This window comes from Pseudoliparis swirei, chromosome 3, assembly GCF_029220125.1.
Source record: "Pseudoliparis swirei isolate HS2019 ecotype Mariana Trench chromosome 3, NWPU_hadal_v1, whole genome shotgun sequence".
NCBI lineage: Eukaryota > Metazoa > Chordata > Actinopteri > Perciformes > Liparidae > Pseudoliparis > Pseudoliparis swirei.
Genome location: NC_079390.1, coordinates 6,142,747 through 6,163,477, shown reverse-complemented (window position 1 = coordinate 6,163,477; position 20,731 = coordinate 6,142,747). Strand labels below are relative to the sequence as shown.

General features: G+C 43.4%; 2 protein-coding genes across 2 annotated transcripts in view; one reads left to right on the top strand and one right to left on the bottom strand.

Moving 5' to 3' along the window:
- Positions 1-6: 6 nt before the first annotated feature.
- On the bottom strand, positions 7-4,046 carry rfc3 (replication factor C (activator 1) 3). The gene is made up of 9 exons (XM_056440631.1): positions 3,775-4,046; positions 3,178-3,315; positions 2,971-3,038; positions 2,153-2,250; positions 1,815-1,996; positions 1,024-1,160; positions 814-912; positions 657-726; positions 7-560 (listed from the first exon to the last, which is right to left on the bottom strand). Exons 1-9 carry the CDS (start codon positions 3,859-3,861, stop codon positions 369-371), a joined length of 1,071 nt encoding a protein of 356 aa, XP_056296606.1. The 5' UTR covers positions 3,862-4,046; the 3' UTR covers positions 7-368.
- Positions 4,047-19,624: 15,578 nt separating this feature from the next.
- Positions 19,625-20,731, top strand: part of stard13a (StAR-related lipid transfer (START) domain containing 13a) — a 69,052-nt gene continuing 67,945 nt past the window's right edge. Inside the window, exon 1 of the mRNA XM_056444715.1 lies at positions 19,625-19,702. Within this exon, the coding sequence (XP_056300690.1) occupies positions 19,679-19,702 (24 nt within the window). The 5' untranslated portion in view covers positions 19,625-19,678. The remainder of the gene's footprint in view (positions 19,703-20,731) is intronic.

Here is a 20,731-nt window from a genome sequence, read left to right as displayed (position 1 = left end):
ACCAGATTAGTTTTTTATATAAACAAAGACATTTATTATGTTCTGATGCAGATATTTAGGGAAACATCTCAGCCTTACATATGGTTTTTAATACAAATAATTGCCTGCACCTATAAAAACTGCTCAGTTTGCATTAAAAAAAAAACCCCCCACTAGTGACAGTTCTAGGTTTACAAACTATGTGCAGAGCTGAATTTCTGGGCAGAAAGCAACGAACTGTAAGACCGACTTGTTTCCGGCTGAGTTATGTTCATGCCACAGCGAGCCGTACAGAACACACACCTGTATGAAGTCCAAAGGAAGTCTCGTCGGGGAAAAAAACAACAACAACAATGGCTGTTGAAGAAAAGTATCCGTTTTCTAGTCAGTCAAAACATCATCCCATCCAGACCGTCTTCCATGAACTTCTTGTAGATGGCCATGAACTTGGCGGTGAAAGCCTCGAGGTGGTAGATGGCCTTGCTGCCCAGCTGCAGGCGGTGTTCGTAGTAGGCCGCCATGTGGGCCACCTCCGTCTTCAGCTGACCATCGCAGTTACTCAGCAACTCGGTTACCAGACCCTGTTGGGAGGATTGGATGAGAAAAAAGTGAATAATCGTGACCGTAAACATCACTGCAAACCCTTTTTTTTAACACAGACGGCAGACGAACGCTACCTTCATTATGATATCGGGAGGGATGCAGTGAGTCAACAGCTCGTACAGCCTGGCGCGAACCTCCAACAACCTGGAACGGACACAGATGGGGCCTCAGCAGTGAAGCACACCCACGAAAACAAACCAAAGCTCTTCTCTCTCTTTCTGCCTCCCCGACCTCTGAGGGGTTTGCTGGCTGACGATGGCGTTGGCGGTTTCTCGGAGGTAGACCTCCCAGTCCGTCTGCGGGACGTCTTGGTCCGCCGAGAAGGGATACCTGGGAAAGAATAACGCAGGCGGAAATAAGCAAATCATTTTCATTTATACCCCCCAACAAATCCAAGGAGTGCGACGTGAAGGAGTGACGGCGTGTCTCGTGGCGACGTACTGCTGCACTCTGCACGCCTCGCACATCAGAAGGGCTTTGCGGAGGTTGCGACCGGACTTCTCCGAGATTCGTTTGGCCAGCTCGGGTGGAAGGAGCAGGCCCTCCTTTTTGCAGATCGATGTCAAAACACTGCAGACCTGGCGGACGACAACAACACAGGAGACGAGGAGTCAGGGTTTTTCCTGCATAGAGGACATGTGGGCGCGCGCCTAAGCCGTTTTCCCCGAACGCCTATGACAAATCCTGAGCGCCTAAGGCAAAAAAAAGTCTGCGATGGAAAAAATAAATAAAAATGTGTTCATCACGTGCATGTCAGCGAATATGTTCTCAATAGTATGTTTCAAGGAGGCTACAGCCGAACCCTCGTTCTGTTTTGATCAATAGTAATCGAGTTGATAAGCGTGTCTTCTTGTCTGATCAATACGCAGCTGTGAGGTGAATGGACAGAGCGGCCAGCTGCTGATCACTCACTCAACAGCCCGACGTGCACCAATACACCTGGACTATTGTCAATCTATTAGCCGATCTATTTCAATCTAAAGTGGAAGCAAAATGATTTCCTCAAGCATAGCCTCCATTCTTTATGGAAAAAAAGGAGAAAAAATACACGGATGTCTGCTAATTACGGTGACATGGTAACACAGACCGAGCCCCGAAGACCCATTTTGACCCAGGAAAAACCCTGGGAGTAAACAGGTGAAACGTCGTCTTGATTGCGACTCACGCGGGAATCTTTTGCTACTTTCAGATGACTACGAATGACAACCTTGAGCGCGTCCTCTTCCCCGTACCTCTTCTGTGCTCGGCAGAGGAACTCTGATCGCCAGGCAACGGCTCCGAATGGGCTCGATGACTTTAGAGGTGGAGGTCGAGCAGAGGATGAGGCGGCAGGTGGACACGTACTTCTCCATTGTTCGGCGCAATGCATGCTGGGCGTCCTTTGAGAGTCGGTCCACCTCTGTTAGCAACACCACTGAAAACAAGCAGGTGCCAGTTACAACAGTGAGAGTCTGATGTTGTTGTTTTTCACTGAGCCACAAGGTGGAATCAGACAAAAACACAAGACCATTCTTAAACATGGCCCAGCGATCCCGAGTTAAAGGGACACTACGGTGTGCGTCTTTCTTACCTTTGAACTCCCTCTGGGTGCTCGCCTGGATCTGCTGAGACTGAGCCACAGTTTTAATCAGCTCTTGAATCACCACGCGGTCCTGGTGTCCAGCATCACTTTTAGAAACAGAAATGAAAATGAACTAGAACGGGCACTCGGTAGAGCGCATACCTTCGCATATCACAAGATTGGGCATTGAATTATGAACATTTTGGCATTAGTTGCATGCCAATTGGATAAAAATTGACCGCGCTATGGTAAAAAGACGACCTTGACCTTTGACCCGATCAATCCCAAAATCTAATCAAATGGTCCCCGGATAATAACCAATCATCCCACCAAATTTCATGCGATTCGGTTTAATACTTTTTGTGTTTTGCGAATAACACGCATACAAATAAATAAATAAATACATAAATAAATACACGGCGATCAAAACATAATGCGAAGGTAATTACAGTCTCACTGAGCCAGGCAGCAGGACGCTAAACACAAGACACAAACTTCAAAGAACCAACATTTCTGTTCCTGCTGGTCTCTTTCTTATCCGACACGCGTCTTGTCCTGCACCTCAGTTTTTTTTTAATGAGTGACCAAACAAACCATTCATAGGGGAAAAGTGCACCACTAACATAAGTTCGCAGAGTAGATGGCTAATAATAACTCAACCATAAAGTCCATGAATAAATAATAATCTGCAAAGTGACCAACATCTACAGCTGTACAATAAATGCATTCCAGAAGAAAATGAAACATTTTCTCTGAAATTATCGCCTCCAAACTGATTAATTACAGCACTTCAGTAAATGTACAGAGCTACTTATTCATCACGTTACCTCGGGTTGATTTCCAAGTGATAGTTGCTGGCTATTGTGTTAATCTCAATTTTCTTCTTCGAGGGAGCCTGGAGACAAAAAAAAAATGAAAGTAAGCCTTCGTCAGACAATTTGATCGTGTTGTCATGGGGACAGAGGAGTCTGGCGTGACTGGTAGTTTAGTGTGTGTGTGTGTGTGTGTGTATATTTTCATATATTCCCTCTCACCACGATGGTCTGGTGCTCTATGCGGAGCTTCTCCACCCCGGGTCCATACAGCTCCCTCAGCAGACACATGATGCGGGTCTTCTTCCCCGCGCCCGACGGCCCGTACACCAACAAGTGGGGGAAGTCGCCACATTGAACCTGAAACAGACATTAAAAAGAAAGAGTTGTTTTATATATTTATATATATTATTATTATAATAGATTTTTTTGCTTAGACTCCACTGGACTAAAATGTCATCAACATGCATTGCCTTAATAAGCCACTAGGTAATGTTAGATGACTTGCGCCACATTTATCATAATACCTGATGTTGTAAACACACACATTTACCAAACTGGAGGGCATTGTGATGTGAATCTATGAATAGTGGCACTAAACATATTGTGTATCCCATGTTAATGTGACTTTCAAAACTAGGCAGATATGGACCATGATGTCATGAACCTGTTAGTTTAACTCGGTTCTGCTCTCCAACATATAGTTCACGTTAATGTGACTTATATTGAATTAGTGGATAGCCTCACGCAGCTATTGAGTATTGCTGCTCATGCTAACTTGGCCTGATGACAGTGAGCATCGCAGGTTGCTCCTCTTACCAGGTTTTTCAGCTGGGTCGCTTGCTCTTTATGATAGTCGAGTTTCCCGAGGGACGTCGGTCGATATTTATCCACCCACAAACTCATTGTGTTATGAATGTAATAACTGTTATTGTCAGTGTTGACAGCAGACAGCTCCGGCTAGCGAACTCTCCCGCGAAATAGTTTTCATAAGCAATCAGCGAGCGACCCGCGCGTTGCTACTTCCGCTTGCACTACGGAAAGTCGGAGGGGTCAAAAAGGCGACAGGCGAGCGGTAAATCCACCCTCATCGTGGCAAACACGAAGCTGCGAGTAAGCTAATAGACACCAGACAATGCAGACATGTTTTTTTTAAAAAGCTGATAGCGATCCACTGTCGTTCACAGTTGTTAGCAGAATTATATATCGTAAAGTATTTGTTCATTGTATACAGTCACACAGCAACTTGTCCACGATATTCCCAGTCACAGACAGTCGTTATATTTTGCAATAGTGAAATAAGTACAATATTTCCTTCTGAAAAGTAGTGGAGAAGCAGTACAAAGTAGCATAGAGTGGAAAACTCATTTACAAGTGAAACATAGTTCTTTGTTACAGTCCACCACTGGTCTTTTGTGATGATATGCAACAGGGCTCTCAAGGCAAGAGTGACATTTCCATCAGCACCCCCACCCAGGGTTGCCAGGTCTGTGTTACAAAACCAGCCCAATGGCCAATTAAAACCAGCCCAAAAACCAGCCCAATATCAGAACTCAAAATATGCCCGTGCCAAACCATATACACTGCTTTTAAAGTCCATGTCCAGTACCGCTGCTAACCATGTTGGTGTCCTAAGCATAATTCTTTCATGATGGGGGGGGGGGGCGCAAGTGACTTTTTTTCGTCAGGCGCCAGCACCGGAGCTCTGCGGCGCGCGCGAGACGGAGATCGGAGTCGTGTTAACGCGACACGTAGAGACAGAATGACATGCTGCTGTAGAGACGACCAACAACAGACGTATTGGAAGCTCATTCTGCACATGCGTTAAACGCTTAATTTTTTTTACTAATTAATCCTGTAATTTAATCATAACGCGTTAACGCGTTATTTTTCACAGCACTAATATATATATATATGGTTCTTTGAAATAAGTTTTTTTGAGAAATCATAGGTTAGGGCACTTATAAGCTAGATAGCTTCAGCCTCGACCCTTTCGGTCAGCCACTTTCTTCTTTTGTTGAATTCTGATTGTTGTATATTTTGCTGATCGAAATAAACTAAAATAAACTAAACTAAACTAAAATAAACTAAACTAAACTAAGGGGTTAAAAGGGCCCCATTTGTGAATCCCACAGAACCAAACCCACCCCGGGATGGGGTGTAGGAGTAATCACACGAGGTGATTCTCGCCAAACCGTCCCACCCCGTTGGGGAGGTAGGCGATTCATAATCAATTCAATTCAATTCAATTCAGTTTATTTGTATAGCCCAATTTCACAAATTACAAATTTGTCTCGGAGTGCTTTACAATCTGTACACATAGACATCCCTGCCCCAAAACCTCACATCGGACCAGGAAAAACTCCCAAATAACCCTTCAGGGGGAAAAAAAGGGAAGAAACCTGGAGGAGAGCAACAGAGGAGGATCCCTCTCCTAGGATGGACAGATGCAATAGATGTAATGTGTACAGAAGGACAGATTTAGAGTTAAAATACATTCAATGAATATGACAGAGTGTATGAATAGTTCATAGTAGGCATATTCCACGATGGAGACCTCCACGATCCATCAGGCAGATGGCGGTGGGGAGGAGGAGTGGCGGAGTCTCAACAGGACAGTGGCGTAGTCATGAGCAGGAATTCCACGACCCAGACGATCCATCAGGCAGATAGGATCTATGCCGTCTCATAGGGTCCGATGACCCCATGAGACGTAAAGTCAAAAGGACTTCCGGGAGAAAGCAGAGTTAGTAACGTGTGATTGAGAGATGAAAATTCATCCTTAAGGAGAGAAAAAGAGGAGATAGGTACTCAGTGCATCCTAAAACGTCCCCGGCAGCTATAAGCCTATAGCAGCATATCAAGGGGCTGGACCAGGGCAAACCTGATTCAGCCCTAACTATAAGCTCTGTCAAAGAGGAAGGTCTTAAGTCTACTCTTAAACGAGGTGACTGTGTCTGCCTCCCGGACTGAAATTGGAAGCTGGTTCCATAAAAGAGGAGCTTGATAACTAAAGGCTCTGGCTCCCATTCTACTTTTTAAGACTCTAGGAACTACAAGTAGTCCCGCATTTAGTGAGCGTAGCTCTCTAGTGGGGCAATATGGTCCGACAAGCTCCTTAAGATATGATGGAGCATCACCAATCAAGGCTTTGTAGGTTAAGAGAAGAATTTTAAAAGTGATTCTTGATTTTACTGGGAGCCAGTGCAGAGCAGCTAGTGCAGGAGTGATGTGATCTCTTTTCTTAGTTTTAGTGAGAACACGAGCTGCAGCATTCTGGATCAACTGGAGGGACCTAAGAGATTTATTAGAGCAGCCTGCTAATAAGGAGTTGCAGTAATCCAGTCTCGAAGTAACGAACGTGAACCAATTTTTCTGCATCTTTTGAGACAAGATGTGCCTGATTTTTGAAATATTACGTAGATGAAAGAATGCAGTCCTTGAGATTTGCTTTACGTGGGAGTTAAAGGACAAGTCCCGATCAAAGATAACGCCAAGATTCTTTACAGTGGTGTTGGATGCCAGGGCAATGCCGTCTACAGAATCCACATCACCAGATAATTGATCTCTGAGGTGCTCAGGGCCGATTAAAATTACTTCGGTTTTGTCTGAGTTTAACATCAAGAAGTTGCAGGTCATCCATGTTTTTATGTCTTTAAGACATGCTTGAATTTTACAGAGTTGGTTGCTCTCCTCTGGTTTTATCGATAAATATAGTTGAGTGTCATCTGCATAACAATGAAAGTTTATGGAGTGTTTCCTGATAATATTGCCCAAAGGAAGCATGTATAAGGTAAATAAAATTGGTCCAAGCACAGAACCTTGTGGAACTCCGTGATTAACGTTGGTGGTTATCGAGGCGTCGTTTACAAATACAAACTGAGATCGATCTGATAAATAGGATTTAAACCAAATTAGTGCTGTGCCTGAAATGCCAATCGACTGCTCCAGTCTCTGTAACAGGATGTCATGGTCAATGGTGTCGAATGCAGCACTAAGGTCTAACAAGACCAGGACAGAGAGGAGTCCTTTATCTGCTGCCATTAAGAGGTCATTTGTAATTTTCACCAGTGCCGTCTCGGTGCTGTGGTGTTTTCTAAATCCTGATTGAAATTTCTCAAATAAACTATTATGATGTAGAAAGTCGCACAACTGATTTGCGACCACTTTCTCAAGGATCTTGGAGAGGAAGGGAGGTTAGAGATCGGTCTGTAGTTAGCCAATACCTCTGGATCCAGAGTGGGCTTCTTCAGGAGAGGTTTAATAACAGCCACCTTGAAGGAGTGTGGTACGTGGCCTGTTAGCAGAGACACATTGATAATATCTAATAGAGAGCCGCCAATTAAAGGCAAAACGTCTTTAAGCAGCCTCGTCGGGATGGGGTCCAAGAGACAGGTAGGCGTGTTCAAGTAGAAACCGTTGAAAATAATTGGTCACGGTTGATAGGAGAAAATCCTCAAATATACACCAGGGCATACAGCGGTTTCCAAGGCCATTCCACTTGAGAACAGATTGGCACTGGTTATGGGCAAGAGATTATTAATCTTGTCCCTAATAGTTAAAATCTTTTCATTAAAGAAGTTCATAAAGTCATTACCACTAAGGTTTATAGGAATGCTCGGCTCCACAGAGCTGTGACTCTCTGTCAGCCTGGCTACAGTGCTGAAGAGAAACCTGGGGTTGTCTTATTTTTTCTATTATTGATGAGTAATAGGCTGCTCTGGCATTACGGAGGGCCTTCTTATATGTTTTAAGACTATCTCGCCAAACTAAGCGGGATTCTTCGAGATTAGTTGAACGCCATATGCGTTCAAGCTTCGTGACGTTGCTTCAGTTTGCGGGTCTGAGGGTTATACCAGGAGCAAACCTCCTCTTCCTCACTGTCTTCTTCTTCAGAGGGCTATCGAGTCCAGTGTCATTCTCAGAGAGCCTATGGCACTGTCAACAAGATGATCAATCTGGGACGGACTAAAGTTAGACCAGGAGTCCTCTGTTATATTGAGACGTGGTATCGAATCAAATACAGAAGGAATCGCTTCTTTAAATTTAGCTACAGCACTATCAGTTAGACATCTAGTGTAGAAACTTTTGACTAACGGAGTACACTCCGGTAGTATAAATTCAAAAGTTATGAGGTTGTGGTCTGACAGAAGAGGATTCTGTGGGAAGGCGTTCAAATGCTCAATGTCAACGCCATAAGTAAGAACAAGATCAAGCGTGTGGCCAAAGCTGTGAGTGGGTTTCTGTACTCTCTGACAGAAGCCAATCGAGTCCAACAAGGAGATGAATGCAGCACTAAGGCAATCATTATCAACATCCACATGGATATTAAAATCTCCAACAATAATAACTTTATCGGTTTTAAGAACCAAACTTGATATAAATTCTGAGAATTCAGATATAAACTCTGAATATGGACCTGGTGGGCGGTACAGAATCACAAATCGAATTGGCTGTAGTGTTTTCCAGGTTGGATGTGAAAGACTAAGAACAAGGCTTTCAAATGAGGTGTAGTGTAATTTTGGTTGAGGATTAATTAATAGGCTCGATTCAAAGATGGCTGCTACTCCACCTCCTCGACCGGTGCCTCGAGGAATGTGAGTATTAATATGACTTGGAGGAGTCGATTCATTCAGGCAGACATATTCTTCATGGCTCAGCCAGGTTTCAGTTAGGCAACATAAATCAATGTGATTATCTGATATTAAATCATTCAGTAACACAGCTTTAGATGACAGAGATCGAATATTTAGGAGACCACATTTAATAGACCTATTTTGTTGCACTGCTGAAATAATGGTGTTAACTTGTATAAGGTTATTGTGTACGACTCCTCTTCTGCTTACTTTTGATTTATTTAATTGAAGTGGCCGTGGGACAGACACAGTCTCTACTCTAAAGTCAAGGGTGGGTAACTGCTCGAATGGAAGAGCAGAGAAGGGTGTTAAACTACAACTCTGCTCCCGGTTCCTGATCTGAACCCTGGGTTGTCATAGATTAAGTCCGGTGATCAACTTGGTCATATTCGCAGAAATGAGACGCGCTCCGTCCAACGGGGGATGATTGCCGCCTCCTCATCAGATCAGGTTTTCCCCAGAAAGTCTTCCAGTTGTCTACGTAGCCCACATTATTCGCTGGGCACCACCTCGACAGCCAGCGGTTGAAAGACTCGCCTATGAATCGCTCCTCCCGTGTAGGCGATTCTGAACCGCCTATCGCCCACCGCTCCTGTGAGATTCACAAATCCCTGCTGCTTTGCTGGAAATCACTTCTACTTACAGACTCTGGTTCGGGGCTCCGTGACGTCACTAGCACCAAAGCGCTTAGATGTCACGTGACAATGTTTCCATGGTGACGGACAAGGTCGCGGAGATCGAAGGCACTGCGCGGATGTGTCGGCGTGTACGTGCTGATCTGGAGTCAGTTTTTGCAGGATTTGGGTATAAATAAATTATTTCATTTAAAATATGGATTTTTATTTAAAGATATTCATGTAATTTGCATGCAAAATAGGTCTACCCGAACCAGCGGACAAAAAATTCAACCCGCGGCAACACTTCAAAAGTAGCCCAATTCTGCGGGAAAACCGCGGACCTGGCAACACTGCCCCCACCCCCGCAGAACGAAATTTTCGGATATCAGTCAGTCGCGCGCAATTCCAGGATGCTTTATTTTCATTGGTTGCTGGATTAAATCTTTCCCAGATACAACAGATACGTTTTTTCCCCTGATTGGCTGTTGTGTAGCCCATTTCTTTTTTTGATTGGCTGATAAGTGGCTCCTCACAGCAGAACTCCAGGGGAGCGCTTGATTCCTCCACGGTGAGGGCAGCGCGGCCAGCTCATGTTGGCGCGCTGCGGCACATTAAAACAGTAAATAGCCGAGAGTTTTTTTCAGCGTGAGAAATACGATGTGTGGCGGGAGTGCGTGATTTAACCCTCCTGTCGCCTTCGGGTCAATTTGACCCGATTCAATGTTTAATGTCGGTGTTCTTTCGGGAGTCAACAAACAAACATAAAGTACCTCACACTTAAACTTGGAAAACAATATTAATTCTAATAATTTTCTGGAGATTTTAATAGCTGGGGTCATATTGACCTCAAGGGTAAAATATGTTAGTAAATATAAAGGTAACAGGAGGGTTAAACATTGAATCGGGTCAAATTGACCCGAAGGCAACACAAGGGTTAAGACCGAAATGCGTGAGTCTCACGCTCAATGCGTGACACTTGAGAGCCCTGTATGCAACTCTCCAGCAGGTCACCAAGAGATGACCTCCACCAGTGTCACTCTTGCATGACTTCTGTTGTTATGTTCAGGTTTAAATATATGTGTGTGTGTGTGTGTGTGTGTGTGTGTGTATACCATAGCTATCAGGACAGAGCTGGAAAAGACAAGTGTCTCGTTGGGAGAAAGCCTTGGGGAGGACAGAGAGTTAAAAGGGTTGCACCTATAAACCCACGAGCAGAATAATCTCTGTCTCTTGAAGATCACACATCTTATTTGTGTCCATCAGATTTGCAGCCGTTTACAGTGAATGCAGTAAAGTTTAAATGATACCGCCAAGGCATGTGAGAATTTAATTCCATTTAGCAAAAAATAATGTCACAGTAAGGTCATGCCGAGCCATAATGAGAATGAGAGCTGGTAGTTTTTGTAGGTGCTCACTAAATATGTTGCTTTATATATTACACTTATTAGATGTCCTTATGTTATGATCCCCATCTAAAAAGAGATGGAGAACTTTACACATACTGCATTCATGAAAGCTTTCCTCCGCCACCAAGCAAGAAAATGTCAATGTCATTATAATTGCATCTTTTCGTTCATGCAGTGACACATTTGGAAAGCAGCTGTTTTCCTTGCTTATCTGACTTCATGCGTGTGAATGTTTGTTGTCAAAATCAAGTTTTGTTCTGTGTAATATTTTCCACTTTATCCAGGACACATTGCCAAGATACACAATTCAGTGTGGGTATTTCTGCAGTATCTTGACCCACGTCGGACATGTGACAATCACAAGCTGTTATATATACTCATTATCCTCTTCTTTCCTTTTTTTACAGCATCCTATCTCAGCCTTTTTCTTTCCCCAGCTGTTCTTCAGCATGAAGCAGGTAAATATACCGTTCCATGACAGGAATGTTGTGAATGTTGGAGCATGTCTCAGCTGGTTGGCATAGCTCGTACTGAAATAGATGTTTGAGTTCAATTAATTAGCCTCCATCATCTCAGAAAAATGGGACAGTAAAACATCTGGGACAGGGCGGTGGAAGTTTATCAAGTTCCTTCATGCAAGATAACTTTTGATGTTCATTCACAAGTATCAATTTGAGTCATGATAATAAGTTTGCTAGATAGTTCAACTTATGCTGATGAGGTATTACATGTATTTCAAGGGTTCAGGTCACCCAAATAAAACGAACAGTGGCATTCCCAATGGCACATTTGGGGCTTTTTCATTCAATAAATTAAACATAAAAACAAGCTTTTTACGGCGATAAATCACATTTTTGTTGTGAAAATTGTCAATTTTCAATAACTCAGACACACTTATGCAGGATAAATAATGCACACTCATGATGACAATTTTTTGTGGAAAGACCTCATGTTCAAATTAGACTAAAGCAAAGTTTACATCTCTGAGCTAGTTTTCTATTTTAATGAATTGCAGCCGGTATATTTTTACCTCAATAGCACTCTGTGAATAACATATTGTAACATAATTGTGGGCGGAGAGACATTACAGAGAGTTTTTGAGAATAACATAACTTCTAAATCTTAGTACACCCTCTACCTTGACCAGATCTCTTCCTCCCAAGACCAAGGTCAAGCTGCCGCATCCTCAAGGTCAAATAACAGGTTAGTACTCTTGACCTATACAGTCAAATAAAATGTTATTTTTGCTTGCAGACTTGAGGAATTTCCCAGTGCATTGTCGGTTTTCCAAGGAGCTAAAGTCCTATTGGCTCACAGCGTTGAGTTACACAATGTACGATCTGAATCAGATTAGAGAAGATAAGAACATGTTAAAAAGCATAACCTCCTGTGTTGTGAGGAATGTGCTCCCAAGGTAAAAATAAATCCTTTGCCTGGAGTGGTACTATATATCATTGAGTGAAAAGGAGGAATGGGGAGAGTGAAAGGTGCGACTCAGACCCCGAGCCTTTTAATCAGTCTTAATTTTAGATTTTATGTGCAGCTGTTTAATGTTTGATCAGTTGCACAACAGAACTTTATATTGCAGTCGCTTTGAGTGCATGAATTATCTTTTTTCTCTCTCACACACACCTACACACACACACACACACACACACACACGCACTTGCACAGGTAGCACAAACACCTGCCTGTGGAACTCAGTTTTCTCGCTGAGGTAATGTAGGAGGGGAGAGCATTCCTCAACCCTTTCTTTCTTTTTTTCTCTTCAGAGGTGAACTCACTCTTTCTGTATCATCGGCTTAATGCAGCACGTCGGCGTTGCGTCGCCTCCGCTGGATACTCGCGTTGCCTTCACACCGCGTCGCTGGATGTGCTCTTCGATGACACAATTTAGGTCCACAAATATCTGGTATGTTAAAATATTAATTTGGTGTTTCTTTATAAAGCAGCCGATAGTTTCCACAACTGTTTTTTTTTTTTAAAGAAAAAGATTACAGTCGTAGATGCTCCATTATGGTTAATATTGAGATGAAGATTTATATTGAAATGAAGATGTTAATTAATGTAGAGTATTCTTTTTCACATACCAGTTAACACATGGCTTTAATCGATTCAAGACACTTTTTTATTTATTTGTTTCTCTTATTCATGCTGTCTGTGCTTTACAGTGATATAGTTTAAACCTATAATTTTAAGACCCTCCACTGAGTTTAAAAGAATGAAAATGCAGGCAAGGAAAAAAACAATGTGTGCGAGCACAGCGCATTTGTCAAACAAATCTAAAGAGCCTCAGGGTGAGCTCTTTTTGGTGACTTTGGCATCGGCCAGTCACATGTGTGATTCTTTTACCACAAACTATTTAACTCATATTTAGTCAGTGGCGGGCCGTGGGCCTAGGGCCTGGGCCTTCAGTGAGGTCCTACACAGTCCCACCCGAATTAATCCACCTCTTACTATCATTATGATGCCATGGCTCTAGACCAGGGCTGCTCAATACGTCGATCGCGGCGTAGTATTGGTAGATCGCATGACATAAAAAAAAATTGGCCCGCCCCCGTCATTTTCTCTATAGCACGTCTTTGTTCATTTATTAAACTAAACAGCCGTCTGATGTTGATCGTATCTACACAACAGCATGTCATTTCTCTCGGCTCTCCGTCTCGCGCGCTGCAGAATGCATCGGGACGGAGAAAAAGAAGAAGAAAAAAGTAACTTGCACTCGTTTGTTCACTAAACAGGGCATTGTCGCACCCAAAGCAGATTCCAAGTATATGCTCGACCAAATCGACATCTTCTCCTCCTTCCGCCATTGCGGGTTGAAAAAACAGCTTTGTAGTCCGCGAATTAATTCCTTTATCAAATTCAGTTTCCTAGTTCTGAGGTTTTGCATCTACCTGCCCATAGGCCCCGCCTCTCAATATTGGTAATCCAATCAAAAGACGTGCAGCACTCCGCCTGCTAGCTGGCTCCTGTGCCGGTTCCAGGGCCTTCTAGAAGGCCTAGAGGAGCCAACTCTAAAGCTGATTGGTTGACACAACATTGTCATTCCCATTCACTTGAAGCTACCAGCGCCCGCAATGTTGATTCTGCAGGCCTGAGGGCAGATTTTAGCCCCCTGGCAACACACGATGGCTGAATATGATTGGATAAAAGATCTAACATAAAGACCAGCCCTCCAAATCTCAACCTGGCGCTGGCAGCAGCGCAACCAAGAGGAACGCTATGAAATTAAGAGAATAACTCTTACTCTGGGAAATAATTGAATACATATTTGTGGGAAAATATATTTAGAAAAAAATATATATTCTGATGATGTTTAGGCCAGCAGAGAAGGCCTTGCTGGCCCTGACGGCCCGCCACTGTATTTAGTACCATATCAAATGCCTCTGCATTGTACACGCACATGTTCACATCATGTTCACACACTTGAACATGAATCATTTCCCCCCAAAGTGATGTCCTGTGTCTCTTTCCTTCTCTCCTCAGCTATCGAAGGAATCTTCTGGGTCAAAGTGTAAATATCATCCACCCAGGCATGCTTATAGCAGCTGTACGCGGTGTCGCAGTCGACTCAGTTTGAATGAGCCTCTACTGTTCTCGCCATAAAGGGCCCGACAGGTGAGGACTGGTTCCCCTCGTGATGCACGACGGTCCAGTCGCTGCATTGCCTGCTCAGCAACAGCCTCGCAGGCATATCTACCTCCAGGCCGTGGGTGTCCCTTTGGCTGACCTGCGAGTCCGAGTTCCCCCCTCGCCTCACAGCTCCAACATGTCTGAGCCCGTTCCTCGTGTTCAAAGATGGAAGGAGCTGAAGGTGGACATCAGCTCCCCCTGTGACACAACCACCTTAAAGCGGAATGGACAGAGTTCAGAGACGGCTCCTGGGACAGGTCGCGACGCGGATAAATGCAGTCGCAACCGTCTCCCGGCGTCCGTGAACGCATCACAGGACTGTTCCTCGGATCTGCTGAGAGTAGTAAAGCACAAGCCAAGTGCCATTGTGTTCCGCGGCACTGACAACCAGGTGATGTCTGACGTCGGAGGGTCCTCGCCGTCCCCCACCGAGGAGGGAGAGGGCGCGGACAACGAGGACGATGACCTTCCTCGGGCGTCACAATACAAGGAGTTCCTGGTCAGTCGTCGCCGTAGAAACTTGAGCAGGAACAGGAAGTGCTCGAGGAAGAGGCAGGATGCATATTCTAATGGCAGCTGGCAAAAAAACACCAACAAGGGAAGACCTGAGGTCACAGGTAGCCAGGAGGAAGAGGAAGCCCAGCAGAACAATGGACAACAGGTAAGAAAAACAAGACGGGAGCAGAATGAGAAAAAAAGACAAAGAAGTCATATTCACGGTGTAGAGTGACCAGTAAAAGCAGTTCAGTAGCTGCATTGCACCGATGGGCCTTTTCACAGCAGACAAGTTGACTTCTCACAGGAGGAAAATCACTAATGGCATTACTGACAACTCTAATCTATTTAAGTTCCTCAGGAAGCCATGAGTCTGAAAGAGAAGCAGCTAAATGTAATTGATCCATGATTAATTTCATTATGAGTCATCAGTTTAAAAAAAAGGCCTTTTCTGTAACTGTGAAACCTACTTTCTGCCACTAGAGGGCAGCACATTGTGTCAAACTGTTCAGCCTGATCTTATTTCCACTTAACTACCATGCTACTATTTTTTTCATTCATTTAAAATAGTGTAATTGCAAATCTATTTAATATCATTAAAATGTAAATATTAGCTTGGAAGAATATAAATTATTGCATCATCCTGATAGGTTTGTGGTCATAGGTGCAAATATGCTTGTGTTTAATATTATGTTGTAGTAAAGTCAGTGGTTTGATTTTGGCTGTTGCGTCTATCTTAAAGGGTACCTGTTGAGATCGCGAATATGTAGCCAGATCAAAAGATAATGTGTTTCTAAAGGTTATTCATGCACTGACGGTCCAGTATTCAATAACAATACGTAGTTTAGGCTGTTCAAAGTCCCTCAACTCCGACAAGCTTCATTGCACTGGTGCTTGAATATGGCGCCGGTGGTGTGACGTCACATCGTTGATAGATCGACAGCCAACCACAGCGGATGTGTTCAGAAACCAATGTAAACAACGTCGAGCGCTCGCAAACAAATGCTGAGAACTTGATAATAATAAAGAAAACGGGCGAAATATGGACGATGAAAGATTGTCAGATTCAGCAACTGGATACTTGTATGAACCATTAAAAGCAGACTATCCCCATTTAGTTAATTGTGACAGCGATAGCGATGATTCTGATGAAGTTGATGCCGAAGGACCGACGGTACAGATGCTTCACCGTGCGGACCGTGCACGCAAGTCGGCGGACGTTTGGTGCAGTTGTGGGAAATGTGTGCCACAAAAAACAGACATAGAGTGCATTTGTTGTAAAGAACACGAACTTATGTCCGATGATATCGTGACATTAGACCTAATCTGCTTCACACAAAAGCGTGAGCTTGATAGCTACATCGCGCATAAGCCAGCGCTGGAGATGTCTTTCATTGATGCAATGTTCGGCCGACATGTTCGGGGGCCTGCACCCGAGGGAGAACTGTCAAATCGGTAAGTTTGCCAGTTGTTTCATGTAGGCTAATTTGCGATCACCAGAGTTGGTGTGATTATTACTAATATTCTGAATATATTCACCTTTATTCTCCCATAAGCGAGAGGCCTAACATTTGCCTGCATATTTCTCTCATAGCAATCTGGATCGAAGTTATCTTCACATACCACGGAGTTTCTGCTGAATGTAAATGTTTTTAAAGTATGCCCGGTTCCTAAATTGTGCAGCCACTTCTTCGCGAGCACCTTCTTTTCCTCTGTACTAGGTTTGGGCACGCAAAAGAACTTTTTAGTCTTGTGAGTCCGTTTATTATTTAGACAACCGAACGCCTTGCACTGCGCCATCTTGGCGTGAACTCCAGACGTGAACTGGTTTGAGGCCACCGATCTATCCCAAGAAGCAACGCGTGTAGAAGTGGCTCCGGATTGGCTGAATTCCTTTCAACGACTCTACGTCATAGTGACCTTTGATATGAGTAAATAACTGGCAATATGTCTGCGCACTGAAGCGTTCACGGACTCGGAATGTTGACAAAGAAATTTAAAGCCTCGGGCTATGCGTGACTTGTTGACAATAGCGGTGGGGAAAATATGATTTATTTGATGCGCCTAATGGATGTAGCACGTTGTTGTTTTGGGCTACAGGTACCCTTTAAGTGGCAGTTATGTTGGAAATGGCAAAAAGCATATGGGCAATCATAACATTGCCCATTATGCTTCCAAAATATCTTATATCCAAATAGTTAAACATTTGTATTTTTATTTTTGAAGGGGAAAGAGAAAAACGTGTTGAAAGAAAAGCGGGAAAACTGAAAAGAAAGGAAATATTTTGGCAGGTATAAATGTAATCATAAATTCTTCTCATTTTTCTTCTGGCCTGGCATCCCCACCTCCCAGCATGCACCAGACCAGCTGGGCATCCACAGTGTAGTGTGCGTGAGCCCCTGACAGCGTTCTCACACCTGTCAGAGCAGCCCTCAAGACACTGGCACCTTCCCATATGGCAGTCCTCTGGCACACTGCACACGCTCCTTCCCTCTTGGACTTGAAATGAAAGGATTTATTCTCTCCGTGCTCCTTTTGTCGCGTCGCTCTTTTGAGTTTGACCAAGTAGCTTTTTAAAGTCACTTATTGACAGCGCTCATTTGAATACCTGTTAAGTCAAAGAGGCCCCATTGTGGTTCCACATTCCTGGAATATCGTGGTGCAGCCAGTTTGGTCACACTCCACAATGTGGGCAACAATTTGGGGTGAACATCAAGTATTTAAGCTGCATTCAGAGTGGCATTAATCCTACAAGCTTCATACTCCGGTCCGCTATCAAGACAGTATTCCCATCATGTCCTAAATTCTATTTGTTTTTATAAATCTAGATAGGTTCTCTGTTATATACATGTACATACATAAATACATGGTGAACTAATCTTACATTAGGTTGTTCAGCTGTAGTAAGACGGCAATGAAGGCCTAGGTAGAAAATGCACGGCCCGCCACTGTAACTCATATAGCTTTTTTTTTTACCAAGTTAAAAATGGAACAGAAAATTGAATGTTCTCTGACTTGAGCAAACAAACTATGATCTGTTTTTCATAGAAGGTGTGACTTGGTTATTTTAAAGATTCATTCTTAAAGTGCGCCCAGTCTGTAATATCCAGTGGTATATTAAGTCTTTGTAAGTGCCGACTTCTCCTCTACTAGAATTTGTGTATGATATTCTCACTGATTCAAACGCACATACCTTTGATTTCATCCGAGAGTGCACTTCTTTATTTATTCATACTTTTATTGAGCATTTCAAACTTTCAGACTGATAATAAAATGGTCTTGTAGGCCTATCAGAGATAAAGTGAAGCATTAAAAAGCTCCACTCTGTGCTTGAAAGACTATTAACATTTCACGAACTTTGAGAGCACTCTGCTGCGAAAAGTAAATGTGCAAATGGGAGTGTGCGCGCATGCCACGGTGTGCACTCGCGTTCACATTCGTACTTTCGCTCGCCACTCGCCGTATAATGTTCACGTTTGCGGTAACTCATGCCACGGAAAAGCCTCCTCTCCCCTCGCCCTGGTTCTGTCCCCCATAGTGAGGGTAAAAATAGCACCCTGCTGCACAGAGACAGCCTTCAGTGTGTAGGAATCTGGAGATGTGGGGGCTGTAACACACAGGAAATGGCTTTTTACTGCCAAAGCTGTTGATGCAGATATTTTTTAAGCTGGTCAACATGATGGGTTTTGGGAATGGGAGTGGACAGAAGGGTGTGTTTGTGCGCGTGAGTGGGTGGGTGGGTGTGTTGGGTGGGTGAGGGCACGCTTGTGTCGACGCATGTATGTGTGTGAGTGAGGGGGCTGTTTTTGGACTTCACGCTCCTCAAAGGGGCCCTATGTACTGCTATCAGCCGCTGGGACTCTGGGATTGGCAGCGGAGCCCAGAAACAAAGCAGTTTGTTCATTTCCTGGAAGGCCAGTGAACAAGTGTCTCAGTCAGAGCCCATGGCCAATGAATGGAGAGGGAAAGAGAGGGAAAGCGAGGGTTTAGGTATGTGCATAATAACTGAGCTGTATGGAATGGACAGATATTACAACACATTTAAATAAGGTGTGATGTGCACACTGCTTTTTAAATGTTATGTAAAGGCAGTTTATTTATTTAACTTTGGCTTCAGAAAAATAACATACTCACTGAATGGAAAATATGCACAGTTTGAAGAGATGTGGAGTTCCTTCTTGGACTTTGTAAAGGGCCCTCAATTTCTTAGGCCTCTAAAGTGACCTTACAGTCATTACCCCTGTACAATCTCTGCGCAACCCACTGTCTAAATACCCCGTGCAAATGTACGAATTAGTGTGCCATCCAGTATTGAGTGTCATTTTATATAATATATTTTATTTTGAAACATTATTTTTATTTTATTTTATTATTGTCTGGTAGCATGTTTCTTATGTTTAATGTATTTGTAACTTGTTCTTCCTTGAAGGAAAAAAAAGAAAAAAGAAAATAAACACATTTTTGAGAAAAAAAAATTGGGCTTCAGGGGTTCTCTTCCATCAAAAGCCTCTCTTGTCCTCGCTCTAAATGAATGTCATTAAGAAGGGGTCACCTCCTCCACAGTGCAGGGTACACCGTGTAGCCCTATAGCCGGGCTGAGAAAGCCCACTGTTCATGTCAGGAGGCTGGAGGCAATGAAGGGTGGAGTGGGATGAGGAGCAAGAGAAGTGTGTGTGCGTGTGGAGTTTCTTTAAGACCAGCAGACATCAGTGCAAGGTTTAACCCCAGAGTTTGTCCTGGAACCATCTTCACGTGTGTGTTTGTGTCTTTTAACCCGTGTGTTCAGGCTGCTGCGGGGGACTCCATGACCCTGCTGAGGGGAAGGCTGGACCACCTCAATGAGGGAATCCAGGAAGTCCAAAGCGCTGACTCCTCCCATTCAGACGTTTCCAATGCTGACGAGGAGCAGCGGAGCACCACGCTGAGTAAAGGAATGTCAAGTCAAAGTCCTATTCAGGTATACGGCGCTTTGGATATGAATCATGATAGAAACAAATGAACAACAGAATAAATGAATGAATGAAGAGGACAATCATGACGGTGATGTGAGGCGTCTGGATAGACGTTCTGTTCAAGACAAGGGAATCTAACTAAATTGAGTCTTGCATGTACACAGGTATACACTACCGTTCAAAAGTTTGGGGTCACTTAGAAATGTCTTTATTTTTCAAAGAAAAGCACTGTTTTTTCAATAAAGATAACATTAATCAAAAATACACTCTCTACATTGTTAATGTGGTAAATGACTATTCTAGGTGGAAACGTCTGGTTTCTAATGAAATATCTCTATAGGTGTATAGAGGCCCATTTCCATCAACTATCACTCCAGTGTTCTAATGGTACATTGTGTTTGCTAATCGCCTAAGAAGACTAATGTCTGATTAGAAAACCCTTGTGCAATTATGTTAGCACAGCTGAAAACAGTTATGCTGGTGATATAAGCTCTACAACTGGCCTTCCTTTGAGCTTGAAGTTTGTAGAACAAAATTAATACTTCAAATAGTAATCATTATTTCTAACCTTGTCAATGTCTTGACTATATTTTCTCGTCAATTTTCAATTCATTTGATAAATAAAAGTGAGTTTTCATGGAAGACACGAAATTGTCTGGATGACCCCAAACTTTTGAACGGTAGTGTATATATTCATAAGTAATCACTCAGCAATGTAGCCAAAATTCCAAAGCTCCATTTTTGGTAGTTTAACTGGCACTAATATACCAATATAGTTAACAAAGTTCGTATATCCTTAACGTAATATCAATTTTGGCCACACCCACCAAAGTGTGAAGAATTTACCACCGAGTCAACTTCCAGTTCACCACAACCCTGCTGGGCCCACCGAGAGGAATGGGTTGCTCGTCTGGCCTCCATCTGGAAACAGCATCAACCCTCCAGGAACTACAGGTCCCGTGTAAGAGCTGAGCACACACCAGTTTACCGCTATTTTAAAGGTTTATTTAAAATATTTTTTGTAAGGAGACTGT